General features: G+C 44.7%; 1 protein-coding gene and 1 non-coding gene across 21 annotated transcripts in view; one reads left to right on the top strand and one right to left on the bottom strand.

The window, feature by feature from the left end:
- Window positions 1-13,922, bottom strand: part of FLCN (folliculin) — a 41,378-nt gene extending 27,456 nt beyond the window's left edge. For 2 of the 20 annotated variants that reach the window (XM_060203253.1, XM_060203262.1), the window contains exons 1-2: window positions 13,687-13,921; window positions 3,538-3,627 (exon numbers count right to left, since the gene is read on the bottom strand). Coding sequence is in view for 7 of the 20 variants with exons in the window: in XM_060203262.1 (XP_060059245.1) it covers window positions 3,538-3,540 (3 nt within the window). In the remaining 13 variants the exon portion in view is untranslated. Of the gene's footprint in view, window positions 1-1,258; window positions 1,340-3,304; window positions 3,409-3,537; window positions 3,628-10,159; window positions 10,269-12,825; window positions 12,949-13,378; window positions 13,648-13,686 lie in introns of those variants that run through there. The other 18 variants (XM_060203255.1, XM_060203263.1, XM_060203249.1 and 15 more) reach the window with 16 other exon arrangements.
- LOC132542309 (small nucleolar RNA SNORA65) lies at window positions 10,147-10,270 on the top strand. Its single transcript, XR_009553399.1, has one exon. It is a non-coding gene; the product is annotated as a small nucleolar RNA SNORA65 (small nucleolar RNA).
- Window positions 13,923-14,405: the final 483 nt, after the last annotated feature.

The raw sequence follows: 14,405 nt of genomic DNA, 5'->3' as shown, positions 1-14,405 counted from the left end.
CTCTCCCCCTCTCTGTCTTCCCCTCCTCTCTCCATTTCTCTCTGTCCTATCCAACAACAAACAACATCAACAATAACAACAACAAGGGCAACAAAAGGGGAAAAAATGGCCTCCAGGAGCAGTGGATTCATGGTTCAGGCACTGAGCCCCAGAAATAACCCTGGAGGCAAAAAAAGGGGGGGGGGCAAGAGACCACTTATTGGTACACCAGATGAACTCACATTAGTGTACAAAGACCGAAATTTAAGCCCCCAGTTCCCACCTGCAGGAAGGAACTTCATGAGTGGTAAGGCAGTGCTACAAGTGTCTCTCCTTTATCTCCACCCAACAACTAAAAAAATGTTTAAAATAACAACAAAGTTAAGTGGGTCAATGTCTATAGGGCTCTGACAGGCAGAGGAGGGCTTAAAAAAAGGCGTGTGGGGAGTCGGGCGGTAGCGCAGTGGGTTAAGCGCACATGGTGCGAAGCGCAAGGACCAGCTAAGGGTCCCGGTTCAAGCCCCCAGATCCCCACCTGCAGGGGAGTCGCTTCACAGGCGGTGAAGCAGGTCTGCAGGTGTCTTGTCTTTCTCTCCCCTCTCTCTCTGTCTTTCCCTCCTCTCTCCATTTCTCTCTGTCCTATCCAACAACGATGACATCAATAACTACAACAACAATAAAAAACAAGGGCAACAAAAGCGAAAATTAATTAATTAATTAATTAATAATAAATTAAAAAAAAAAAAAAAGGCATGTGGTGGTCCGGGAGGTGGCACAGTGGCTAAGGAACTAGACTCTCAAGCATGAGGTCCTGAGTTCAATCCCTGGCAGCACATGTACCAGAGTAATGTCTGGTTCTTTCTCTCTTTCTTCCTATCTTTCTCATTAATAAATAAATAAAATATTTAAGAAAAAAAGGCATGTGGGGGCCAGCTGGTAGTACAGTGGGTTAAGCACATGTGACGCAAAGCACAAGGTCTGGTGTAAGGATCCCAGTTTGAGCCCTTGGTATCCCCACCTGCAGGGGCGTCGCTTCACATGTAGTGAAGCAGGTCTGTAGGTGTCTATCTCTCCTCGTCTTCCCTTTATTTCTTGACTTCTCTCTGTCCTATCCAACAAAAACAACCACAATAATAACAGAAATAATAGTAATAACAACAAGGGCAACAAAATAGCCACCAGGTGCAGTGGATTCCTAGTGCAGGTACCAAGCCTCAGTGATAACCCTGGAGGCAAAAAAAAAAAAAAAAAAAAGTGTCCTGGTGACAGCCCAGCTTACCTGGCACAGGTACACAGGGTCCCTGAAGCCAGGCTAACAAGGAAGGTGTATCCTCTAGATCAACATCATCCGAGATGGTAGCTGTGATTCAGGGGTTGACAAAGCAGATTTAAATTAATGAAAATGAAAAACTCCATTGTTCAGTCTCACCATATTTCAAGTGTTCACCAGCCCCATCTGGTTATGACCACTGTGCTTGTTTTTATTATTATTATTTTATTTATAAAAAGGACACACTGACAAAACCATAGGATAAGAGGGGTACAACTCCACACAATTCCCACCACTAGAACTCCATATCCCATCCCCTCCCCTGATAGCTTTCCTATTCTTTAACCCTCTGGGAGTATGGAGACCCAAGGTCATTGTGGAATGCAGAAGGTGGACGGTCTGTCTTCTGTAATTGCTTCCTTGTGCTTGTTTTTTTTTTATTCCCTTTTTTTTGCCCTTGTTGATTTATTGTTGTAGTTATTATTGTTGCTGTTATTGATGTTGTCATTGTTGGATCAGACAGAGAGAAATGGAGAGAGGAGGGGAAGACAGAGAGGGGGAGAGAAAGACACCTACAGACCTGCTTCACTGCCTGTGAAGCAACTCCCCTGCAGGTGGGGAGGCAAGGGCTCGAACTGGGATCCTTACTCCAGCCCTTGCGCTTTGCGCCAACTGCACTTAACCTGCTGCGCTTCCAACCAACTTCTGTGCTTGTGTTTTTAAATTAAATTTAATTAATTCATTTATTTTACCAGAGCACTGCTCAGCTCTGGCTTATAGTAGTGCTGGGGGATTGAACCTGGGACCTCAGAGCCTCAGGCATGAGTCTTTTACAGAACCATTATTATGCTGGTCTTGTTTGTTTTTTAAACATGGTGCCAGAGCTTGAACTCAGAGTCTCATTCATGTATGCACTCTACCCTTAGGTAGGGGTAGATAGCATAATAGTTATGAAAAAAGAGATTCTCATATCTGAGAAAAAAAAGAGATTCTCATATCTGAGACTCAAAAGTTCCAGGTTCAGATCCCTACACGACCATTAGCCGGAGCTGAGCAGTTCTCTAGTTTAAATAAAAAATAAAAATAAAAAAGCATTTTACCCTGAGCCACCTCCAAGCTCAATTTAATGAGTGAAACAAACCTAAAAAGAAACAGTGTGCAGATACCACCCCAGCTTCCATTAAGCTTCACTGATTTTACTTGTGTTTTTGTTGCTGGAGAATGAAACCAAGGCCTCCTATACACAAGACAAGTGCTCCAATACTGACTCAACACTCCTCACTCGCAGCCCTAGGACCACTATTTTAAAAGAATGAAGAAGGGGGGTTGGGCGGTAACACAGTGGGTTAGGCACACATGGCGCAAAACACAAGGACTGGCGTAAGAATCCTGATTCGAGCCCCTGGCTCCCCACCTGCAGGGGAGTAGCTTCACAAGCGGTGAAGCAGGTCTGCAGGTGTCTCTTTCTCTCCCCCTCTGTCTCTCTGTCTTCCCCTCCTCTCTCCATTTCCCTGTCCTATCCAACAACGGCATCAATAACAACAATAAAAATCACAACAATCATAAAACAACAAGGGCAACAAAAAGGGGGAAAAAAAAAGTCTCCAGGAGCAGTGAATCCGTGATGCAGGCACCAAGACCCAGCAATAACAATAATCCTGGAGGCAAAAAAAAAAAAAAAAGGTGGAGATGATCATGAGACATTTTTTTTTTTTTTTTTTTTTTTGCTTCCAGGGTTATTGCTGGGGCCTAGGGCACTATGAATCCATCATTCCTGACAGCCTTTTTTTTTTCCCTCTATTTTTTTTATTTGATAGAACAGAGAGAAATTGAGAGGGGAGGGGTCACAGAGCAGGAGAGAAAGATAGACACCTTCAGACCTGCTTCACTGCTTGTGACATGTCCCAAATGGGGAGCAGGGAGCTCAAACCTAGGTCCTTGCATTCAGTTTTATGTGCGTTTAACTGGGTATGCCCAGGCACCTGGATCATGAGACATTTCTATCACTACAAGAATTTCTGCTGTGGGAAGGAGGGAATTCACTACAAACAGCACCTGCTTTAACCACGTGTGTGACTCAGCTTCAAGTTCCACACCACATGGGAGTGCCAGTACATGGAAGCAGCTCTAGTAATGTCTCTTCCTTTCTGTCTCCGTATCTGAAAGAAAAGAGCACTAAAATTGCTCATACACAAGGTCCTATCCTGTCAAGGGGGAGGAAGGTAGAGGAGAAAATTCTATTAAATAGGAGCTGGGCTATAGCTCACCAGGTAGGATGTATACCTTACCATGCAAAAAGTTCTGAGATTCAGAGACTTCCGGAGATGGAGCTACGAGCAGCAGCAGATCTGTTTCTCTCCTCTCCTCTCCCGGATCAACTAGGAATACCAAAGGAGATCACCCGGGACTGAAACAAGACAGGACTAGAATGACCACAGGAACCCACTAAATCACCGGTGAGTACAAACACGTGTGGCTGGTGGCAGAGAGGAGCCTAGGGAGAGATTAAGTGACTGCTAACAGTCCAGCAGTTTATCAGTTGGGACACCACCTCGGACAGATGAAGGGAGGAGAGAACTCCCCGGAGACTCACCAAGTGCAACTCTGAGTCTCCATTGCTACTGCCCTCAGAATCTGGAGCAGCGACTGGAAGGAACACCATGTGACAGAGATCTAACCAGGAAACTCAGGAGAAGACCTATACCTAGGTGGCATAGCTGTGGGACTATGAAAGTCTCTTTGCATAACCACTGGATTATCTCTGCCACACCCTGCTTTATCTCTTGGTCAGGAGTCAGTGATTAAGCTAAGAAGCCTATTGATAATTTAAAAGCCCTCAGGCTCCCATGGCCTACAGGGAAGAAAAAAAAAAGAGGCTTTTAAACCACTGAGCTCCAACTCAAGGATTAAAATACTAGCGAAACAACTGTTAACTTCCACCACTGTGAATCCTTTAATTAACTTATTTAGACACAAGTCAATCCAGGCAATAGTGATCAGTAATATGAAAAGTACTGAGAGAGGGAACTCATAATATATAAAATGGCTAAAACAACAACAAGAAATATTGGAGAAACGAACCAGGACAACAGTCCAGCTGAAAGTCTCCCAGAGGGTGAAGCACAAAATAACGACTTCAACATCCAAACACTAGCTAAGGAAATAATCACAGGAGTTAGTAAAGAATTTGAAAAAATTGTAATCAGAAATACAGGAACAACAAATGAGACTATGGAAGAAAATACTAATTATCTATCTCATGGTTATCAGAGAGCTGAAAGCTGAAATCGCTGAGCTTAGAACACAACTAGCTGAACAAGCTAAAACAGTGTCAGAACAGGGCAACAAAATAGATGAACTCCAGAAAACAGTAGAGGGCAGAGAGAATAGAATCAATGAGGCCGAAGACAGAAATAGCAAGATCGAGGACGAATTAGAGACAACTAAAAAAGAAGTAAGAGATCTCAAAAAGATTAAGAGATGCTGAAAACAACAATAGAGCCCTATGAGATGACTTCAAAAGAAACAATATACGCATTATTGGCATACTAGAGGAAGAAAGAGAGGGAGAGGAAGAAAGCATTCTCCAGGCCATAATAGCTGAAGACTTCTTTAGTCTAAACAACATCAAAGACATAAAGATTCAAGAAACCCAGAGGGTCCCAAACAGAATTAACCCAGACTTAAAGACACCAAGACATATCATACTTAGAATGGAAAGGAATAAGGATAAAGAAAGGATCCTGAAGGCTGCAAGAGAAAAGCAAAGAGTCACCTACAAAGGAAAACCCATAAGATTAGCAGCAGACTTCTCCATACAAACACTACAGGCCAGAAGAGAATGGCTAGATATCTATCGAGTGCTCAATGAGAAAGACTTTCAACCAAGAATACTATATCCTGCTAGACTGTCATTCAGACTAGATGGAGGCATCAAAACCTTCTCAGACAAGCAACAGTTGAAGGAATCAAGTATCACCAAGCCTGCCCTGAAAGAAGTTCTGAAAGGTCTTCCATAAACAGTCAGACCATCATAAATAGGACATATATCAGAACACTCTAAAACTCTACAAGAATGGCGTTAAAATATCTTCAATCTTTGATATCAATATATGTCAATGGCCTGAATTCACCTATTAAAAGACACAGAGTAGGAAGATGGATCAGAAAATACAACCCAACAATATGCTGTCTACAGGAAACCCATCTAACTCAACAAGACAAACAGGGACGTAAAGTGAAAGGATGGAAAACTATCATACAAGCCAATGGCCCACAAAAAAGGGCAGGAACAGCTATTCTCATATCTGACATGATAGACTTTAAAATAGATAAGATTAAAAAAGATAGGAATGGACACTACTTAATGCTCAGACGATCAGTCAATCAAGACGACTTAACAATTATTAACATCTATGCACCCAATGAGAAGCCATCTAAATACATCAAACATCTACTGAAAGAGCTACAGCAATATATTAACAGCAACATAATCATAGTAGGGGACCTCAACATCCCACTCTCTCAGCTTGACAGGTCATCCAGGCAGAAAATCAATAAAGACATAAGATAGCTAAATGAAGAGATAGATAAACAAGAACTATTGGACATTTTCAGAGTCATTCATCCCAAGAAACGGGAATACACATTTTACTCAAATCTACATGGGTCATTCTCAAGGACAGACCATATGATAGGCCACAAATTCAAAGAGCAAATTCAAGAGCATTGAAATCATCCCAAATCAAATCAGCAAATTCAAGAGCATTGAAATCATCCCAAGCATCTGCTCAGACCAATTAAACTAACACTTAACAATCTAACACTTAATTAAACTAACACTTAACAATCAACAAAAGATTAGTAACAGTCCCAAAATGTGGAAGCTCAACAGTACACTTCTTAACAACCTCTGGGTCAAAGAGGAAATAAAGGAAGAAATCAAAATGTTTCGAGAATTCAATGAAAATGAAGACACAAGCTATCAAAATATTTGGGACACAGTTAAGGCAGTACTAAGAAGGAAGTTCATAGCCATACAAGCACACATTAGGAAACAAGAAAAAGCACAAATAAACAGCCTGATTGCACATCTTCAAGACCTAGAAGAAGAACAAAGGAACCCTAAAGCAACCAGAAGGACAGAAATCACTAAAGTTAGGGTGGAAATAAATAACCTTGAGAATAAGAAAACCATACGAAAGATCAACAAAAGTGAATGTTGGTTCTTCAAAAGAGTGAACAAAATCGATAAACCTTTAGCCAGACTCACAAAACAAAAAAGGGAGAAGACCCAAATAAATCGGATACTAAATGAAAAAGGAGTTATCACAACAGACACTGCAGAAATTCAACATATCATGGGAGGCCTCTTTGAACAACTATATGCCACCAAGCTAAAGAACCTGGAAGAAATGGACGATTTCCTAGATACCTACCAACTTCCAAAACTAAGTCAAGAGGAAGTAGATAACATGAACAGGCCCATCACAGCTAATGAAATGGAAACAGTTATCAAAAACCTCCCCAAGAATAAAAGTCCAGGACCAAATGGTTTTACAAATGAATTCTACAAAACCTTCAAAGAAGAACTAATACTTCTACTTTTAAAAGTCTTCCTGAAGATTGAAGACACTGGAATACTCACTCCCAGCTTCTATGAAGCCAACATCACTCTGATACCAAAAGCAGACAGGGACACAACCAAAAAAGAAAACTACAGACCAGTATCTCTGATGAACATAGATGCTAAAATACTGAACAAAATTCTAGCCAACCAGATACAGCAGTATATCAAAAAGATTGTTCATCATGACCAAGTGGGGTTTATCCCAGGCATGCAAGGTTGGTTTAATATACGTAAATCAATCAACGTGATCCACCACATAAACAAAAGCAAGACCAAAAACCACATGGTCATATCAATAGATGCAGAGAAAGCCTTTGACAAAATACAACATCCCTTTATGATCAAAACACTACAAAAAATGGGAATAGATGGAAAATTCCTGAAGATAGTGGAGTCTATATATAGCAAACCTACAGCCACCATCATACTCAATGGTGAAAAACTGGAAGGATTTCCACTCAGATCAGGTACAAGACAGTGCTGCCCACTATCACCATTACTATTCAACATAGTGTTGGAAGTTCTTGCCATAGCAATCAGGCAGGAGCAAGGAATTAAAGGGATACAGATTGGAAGAGAAGAAGTCAAACTCTCCCTATTTGCAGATGACATGATAGTATACATGGAAAAACCTAAGGAATCCAGCAAGAAGCTTTTGGAAATCATCAGACAATACAGTAAGGTGTCAGGCTATAAAATTAACATTCAAAAGTCAGTGGCATTCCTCTATGCAAACACTAAGTTAGAAGAAATTGAAATCAAGAAATCAATTCCTTTTACTATAGCAACAAAAAACAATAAAATATCTGGGAGTAAACCTAACCAAAGAAGTGAAAGACTTGTATACTGAAAATTATGAGTCACTACTCAAGGAAACTGAAAAAGACACAAAGAAGTGGAAAGATATTCCATGTTCATGGGTTGGAAGAATTAACATCATCAAAATGAATATATTAGCCAGAGCCATCTACAAATTTAATGCTATCCCCATCAACATCCCAACCACATTTTTTTAGGAGAATAGAACAAATGCTACAAATGTTTATCTGGAACCAGAAAAGACCTAGAATTGCCAAAACAATCTTGAGAAAAAAGAACAGATCTGGAGGCATCACACTCCCAGATTTCCAACTGTATTATAGGACCACTGTCATCAAAACTGCTTGGTACTGGAACATGAATAGGCACACTGACCAGTGGAATAGAATTGAGAGCCCAGAAGTGAGGCCCCACACCTATGGACATCTAATCTTTGACAAAGGGGCCCAGACTATTCAATGGGGAAAGCAGAGTCTCTTCAACAAATGGTGTTGGAAACAATGGGTTGAAACATGCAGAAGAATGAAACTGAATCACTGTATTTCACCAAATACAAAAGTAAATTCCAAGTCGATCAGGGACTTGGATGTTAGACCACAAACTACCAGATACTTAGAGGAAAATATTGGCAGAGCTCTTTTCTGCATAAATTTTAAAGACATCTTCAATGAAACGAATCCAATTACAAAGAAGACTAAGGCAAATATAAATCTATGGGACTACATCAAATTAAAAACCTCCTGTACAGCAAAAGAAACCAGTACCCAAACCAAGAGACCCCTCACAGAATGGGAGAAGATCTTTACATGCCATACATCAGATAAGAGTTTAATAACCAACATATATAAAGAGCTTGCCAAACTCAACAACAAGACAACAAATAACCCCATCCAAAAATGGGGGGAGGACTTGGACAGAATATTCACCATAGAAGAGATATAAAAGGCCGAGAAACACATGAAAAAATGCTCCAAGTCTCTGATTGTCAGAGAAATGCAAATAAAGACAACATTGAGATACCACTTCACTCCTGTGAGAATGTCATACATCAAAAAAGGTAACAGCAGCAAATGCTGGAGAGGTGTGGGGTAAAGGAACCCTCCTACACTGCTGGTGGGAATGTCAATTGGTCCAACCTCTGTGGAGAACAGTCTAGAGAACTCTAAGAAATCTAGAAGTGGATCTACCTTATGACCCTGCAATTCCTCTCCTGGGGATATATCCTAAGGAACCCAACACATCCACCCAAAAAGATCTGTGTACACATATGTTCTTGGCAGCACAATTTGTAATAGCCAAAACCTGGAAGCAACCCAGGTGTCCAACAACAGATGAGTGGCTGAGCAAGCTGTGGTATATATACACAATGGAATACTACTCAGCTGTAAAAAATGGTGACTTCACCGTTTTCAGCCGATCTTGGATGGACCTTGAAAAATTCATGTTAAGTGAAATAAGTCAGAAACAGAAGGATGAATATGGGATGATCTCACTCTCAGGCAGAAGTTGAAAAAAAAGATCAGAAAAGAAAACACAAGTAGAACCTGAAATGGAATTGGTATATCGCACCAAAGTAAAAGACTCTGGGGTGGGTGGGTGGAGAGAATCAGGTCCATGAAGGATGATAGAGGACCTAGTGGGGGTTGTATTGTTATATGGGAAACTGGGGAATGTTATGCATGTACCAACTATTGTATTTACTGTTGAATGTAAAACATTAATTCCCCAATCAAGAATTAAAAAAAAAAAAAACTATTAAATCAAAAAAAAAAAAAAAAAGTTCTGAGATTCAGTCCTAGTACCACACGGGAGCACCATAGGACATGGGGTATCTGCACTGATGGTGGAGTGCTGCTGTGGTGTGTGTGTTGGGTGTGTGGGGGGTGTGGGTGTGTGTGTGTCTGAAATAAAAACAACAAAATTAGCCTAGGATAGGTCAAGAAGTAGCTTAGTATTGGACTCTCAAGTATAAAGCCTGAGTTTGATCCCTAGCTTTGCATGTGCCAGAATAATGCTCTGGTTCTTCCTCTTTATTATAAATGAATAAATATTTTTAAAATCACAGGAGTCGGGCGGTAGCGCAGCAGGCTAAGCATACATGGCACCAAGTGCAAGGACCGGCATAAGGATCCCAGTTCGAGCCCCTGGCTCCCCACCTACAGGGGAGTCACTCCACAGGCAGTGAAGCAGGTCTCCAGGTATCTATCTTTCTCTCCTTTGTTTTCCCCTCCTCTCTCCATTTCTCTCTGTCCTATCTAACAACAATAATAACTATAACAATAAAACAACAAGGGCAACAAAAGGGAGTAAGTATTTTAAGTAAATAAATATTTTAAATATCAGCTGAGTAGAATGATGCAAGCAGAAGATCCCAGTGCTCCCTACCCCCCCCACCACCAAAAAAAGATAAAAAGTTCTATCAGATAGTCTTGCTCAAAACTCCTAGCCAATTGCCTCTTCACCTGATAAGTTCTGATGGCTGGTGCAATCCAGTGGTGATGTGAGATTAAACTCCAGTTTAGGAAACAGGGTTCTTCATGTGAATGATTCTGTGCCGAAAACATGGGGCAACTGAAATTGAATGAGAGAAGATATTTGTGTCCTGGCCTTAGGTTGTTAACAACTGCTATTTTCTCTTTTCTAAAGCTAAAAACAGTGGAAACATCACTTTTGATGAAACTGCTAACATTGTCTGACAAATGAAGCATCTATCTTTAGCTAAAGAATTCTCTGGAAACATCAAAGGAATCCTGGGAACTGCTCAATCTGTGGGCTGCAATGTTAATGATATCAACAGTGGTGCTGTGCAATGCCCAACTGGTTAAGAATTACAAAGGAAGATGCTTCAATAAAGGATTATTTGAAACTGTAAAATAAAGCAAACAAAGTCTAAATATCTGACTTAGTGGCAAACACCAGGCAAGATGTAAATCCTCTTCTCTCTCAGGAGCCCATTTGTCAAGATAGAGCCACAGTTCACCTACCCCCTGACAGGCAGGCAGGCAGAGATTACTGTGGCTTGGCCAGCCAGAGGAGCCCACCGGGACTCTGAACCTAGAAGTGGGAGGGACAGTTACAAACTGAGACCAAGCACAGCAAGGGCTGAGAGCATGTCCCAACAAACGGTATCCTCAACAACCCTCTATGTCCTCAGTGTCCCTGATGGCACACTCAGCCAGCCTGCCAGCTGAGTCTGCTGCCACAGCGTGTTTCCTGGTCAGCCTCTCAGCTGCCAAGTGTCCCTATGTCTGGGCTCAAATGGTCACAGTAGGAGGGGCAGAGGCTGACACAAAACAGAGGCATGAGAGAAGCTCAGCTGGTCTGCAAACCAGGGCTGGCCAGTATGGAGAGCCAGTGTGTGGATGTCCTGGAAAGAGGCAGCAATGCAGAAGCAGAGAGAGTTTAAGAGAGGGCAGTATGAGGGTGGAGGAGGCTCAGTGGTAGAGTATATGCCCTGCATGTGTGAAGCTCTGGATTTCATCCCTGGCACCCTATAAAATGGAAGAGGGGTGCTCAGTCTTAAGTACAAAATACAGAGAGAGAGAGAGGTGGCAGAACACTGACTAAAATCTCAAGTGTTCATATATATATATTTTTTTAACAGAGATAAGAGACGCAGAAAGAGTGTGTGAGAAAGAGATCACAACACTGAAGCTTCCTCTAATGCAGTGGGGTCTGGACTCAAAACTGGGTCTCACACATGGCAAAGTACACTGTCCAGGTGAGCTATTACACTGGCTACTTCATAAATATTCTAGACTGAAGTATCAGTGAAGGCAAGGCTGGGGCTAAACCTGGCATTTCTCCCTCACCAGTCAGCCTCTATTCCAGGTCCCTGATTCAAGACAGGGCACCCTCCCAGCCTGGCCAGAGATGCACACTGTCACTACTCTCTCCCTTCAGTTTAGTCCTGCTGGGGGCTGGAACTGCAGTTTGCTTGTGCTTCTGTAACTTCAGGAGGAAGATCTGGTCTTGCTACCTGCGGTACCCCAGATATGTAACAGTCCACAAAAGCAGTAATTTAACAGTGAACTTAGGGGGTGGGAGATGACTCAGCTGAGAAAGTAGGTCCTGAGTTCAAAGCCTGGCACCATATGGGAGCAGCACCGGGAGAGAACTCCATAGATGACAGAACAGTGCTATAACATCATTCCCTAAGCATTACAAAAAAAAATTTTTTAAAGGGCGGGGGGAGGTGGTGGCGCACCTGGATAACTGTCCTTGCACTATAGTGTGCAAGGACCCAGGTTCAAGCCCCTGGTCCCCACCTGCAAGGAGAAAGCTTCATGAGTGGTGGAGCAGTGCTGCAGGTGTCTCTCTGTCTCCTACTCTTTCCCTCTTAGTTTCTGTGTCCTATAAAAGTTGGTGGTGGTGTGTCTGTCTGTCTCTTTCTCTCTGTCTCTAAAACAAACCAAAAAAATTTAAACTAAAACAAGCTTCACTGAGGTGGTCGCACCTGCAGAGCTAGGGACCTCAAGCACTACATGGGAGTACTCTGTGCAGCGAAAGTTTTTCTCCCTGTCTCTTATTATCTAGAACAAAAGGAAAGAGAACGGGAGTTGGGCGGTAGTGCAACTGGTTAAGCGCAGGCGGTGCAAAGCCCAAGGACCAGAGTAAGGATCCCGGATCGAGCCCAGGCCTCCCCACCTGCAGGGGAGTCGATTCACAGGCAGTGAAGCAGGTCTGCAGCTGTCTCTCTCTCCCCCTCTGTCTTCCCCTCCTCTCTCCATTTCTCTCTGTCCTATACAACAACAAGAGCAACCAGGGCAACAAAAAAATGGGGGGAAAATGGCCTCCAGGAGCAGTGGATTTACAGTGCAGGCACTGAGCCCCAGCAATAACACTGAAGGCAAAAAAAAAAAAAAAAAAAAAAGAGAGAGAGAGAAAGAGAACATGTAAAACCATGTAGGCATAAAGTCCGCAGTGATGGCAGCACACCCAGATCCTGTTCACTCCTTTCCATGATCTCTGCATAGGGCAGATTTAAGAGCACTGTTCAAGCAGCCAGCGTTAATCTCCTACCCAGCACTCCGAGCCTCTCCTCTGCCCAGTCTTCTGCAGGGAACCCACGGGTCAGAGCAATGCTCTGCTTATTAATAAACCTTAAACCACTGGTCACGATGCTCACAATGCCAGAATTTCCACGGGAGAGGGTGCAGGGGACAAAGCGTTGGGCTCTCAAGTATGAGGTCCGGAGTTCAATCCTCAGCATCCCAAGTGTCGAGTGATGCTCTACTTTTCTAATAAATCTTTAAAAAAAAAAAAGTTTCACACGAGATCACAATCAGCTTCCAGCCAGGCGAGGGTCCACTAGTGCTGCTGGAGGCAAACTGTCACCGTGTCCTACAGCCCAGCGCTGGTCGCCTCAGCACTCTCCCTGCTGCAAGGGGACTCCTTCCAGGCCTCTATCTGGACCCCCGGGGCCACGGAGGGGGGGCAGTGGATACCGGGCGCCCCTGCAGTCTCCCCTGCCCCGCCACTGGCTGTGACAGTGAACACCGACAGCGGCCCACAACTGCTGGCCAGACCTCGGCCCCCAGAGTAGACCGACCGCGGGGCAGCAGGACACAGGCGGGCCCAGCTCGCGACGCCCGGAAACCCGCCCAGGCCACCCGACTCTAGAAGTCGGCTTCCGCCACTACCAGGCCCGGTAGACCGCCTCCTCCAGCGGCCTGGCTCACTTAAGACACCCGAGGGCTGCGGGGAACGCAACCCTGCGCCGCGGCCCGTGCCCACCCCGCCAGGCAGCGCCGCACTTCCGGTGCCCCGCACTTCCGGTGCCCCTTAGTCCCGCGCCTCTGCGCTCCCGGGCGTGGCGGCGGGACGAGGTCGGGCGCATGACCGTGGACAGAACCATCCACACCGGAGCGAGGGGGAGCGCCCTGACGCCTCTGCACCGCCAGCCCCGCAGCCTCCACCCTGCAGCCCTGAGGCGTCCCCCTCCCCTACAGCTCCCACCGCGCAGCCTGGAAGCCCCCCACACACACACCTCGGAGGCCGGGGCCGCAGGCCCCTTCGCCCCTCCCTAGAGGCGATGGACCGACTGGCAGTGGCGCGGGGAGGAGGAGGCACAGGGCGGCCTCTGGCGGCCCACTGTGAACTCTTAAGGGGACGCGGGGCACAAGTCCACACACCCGGCAGGGCGACCGCTCCGCCTGCCGCGTCCACCCGCCGTCACCTCCAGTAGGTTTGCAGACTCGTCTAGTGCGCGGGGCAGTCCCATGACCGGGTAGGAAGGGGGCGGGCGGTCCCGTGACAGAGCGGGGCGGGGCGGGGCGGGGCGATCCCGTGACGCTACAGGAAGGGGGCGGGCGGGGAGACCGCCTCTGCCCCACCCCTTTTTTATTATTATTTATTCCCTTTTGTTGCCCTTGTTGTTTTATTGTTGTAGTTATTGATGTCGTTGTTGGATAGAACAGAGAGAAATGGAGAGAGGAGGGGAAGATGCGGAGAGAAAGACAGACACCTGCAGACCTGCTTCACCGCCTGTGAAGCGACAGGCCCCTGTAGGTGGGGGGGGGGGGCTCGAACCGGGATTCTTGAGGCCGTCCTTGCGCTCTGCGCCACTTATGCTTAACACGCTGCGCTACCGCCCGCCTCCCCCCACCTCTTTTTTAAATATATATACTTATTTTATTTTAGATTATTATTGTTATTTTTTTTACGAGAGCACTGCTCAGCTCTGGCTTACGGAGGTATGGGGGTTGA

Source organism: Erinaceus europaeus, chromosome 12 (genome assembly GCF_950295315.1).
Source record: "Erinaceus europaeus chromosome 12, mEriEur2.1, whole genome shotgun sequence".
Taxonomy (NCBI): Eukaryota; Metazoa; Chordata; class Mammalia; order Eulipotyphla; family Erinaceidae; genus Erinaceus; species Erinaceus europaeus.
The sequence above is the reverse complement of the archived record's forward strand: the minus strand, read 5'-3'. Positions and strand labels throughout refer to the sequence as shown.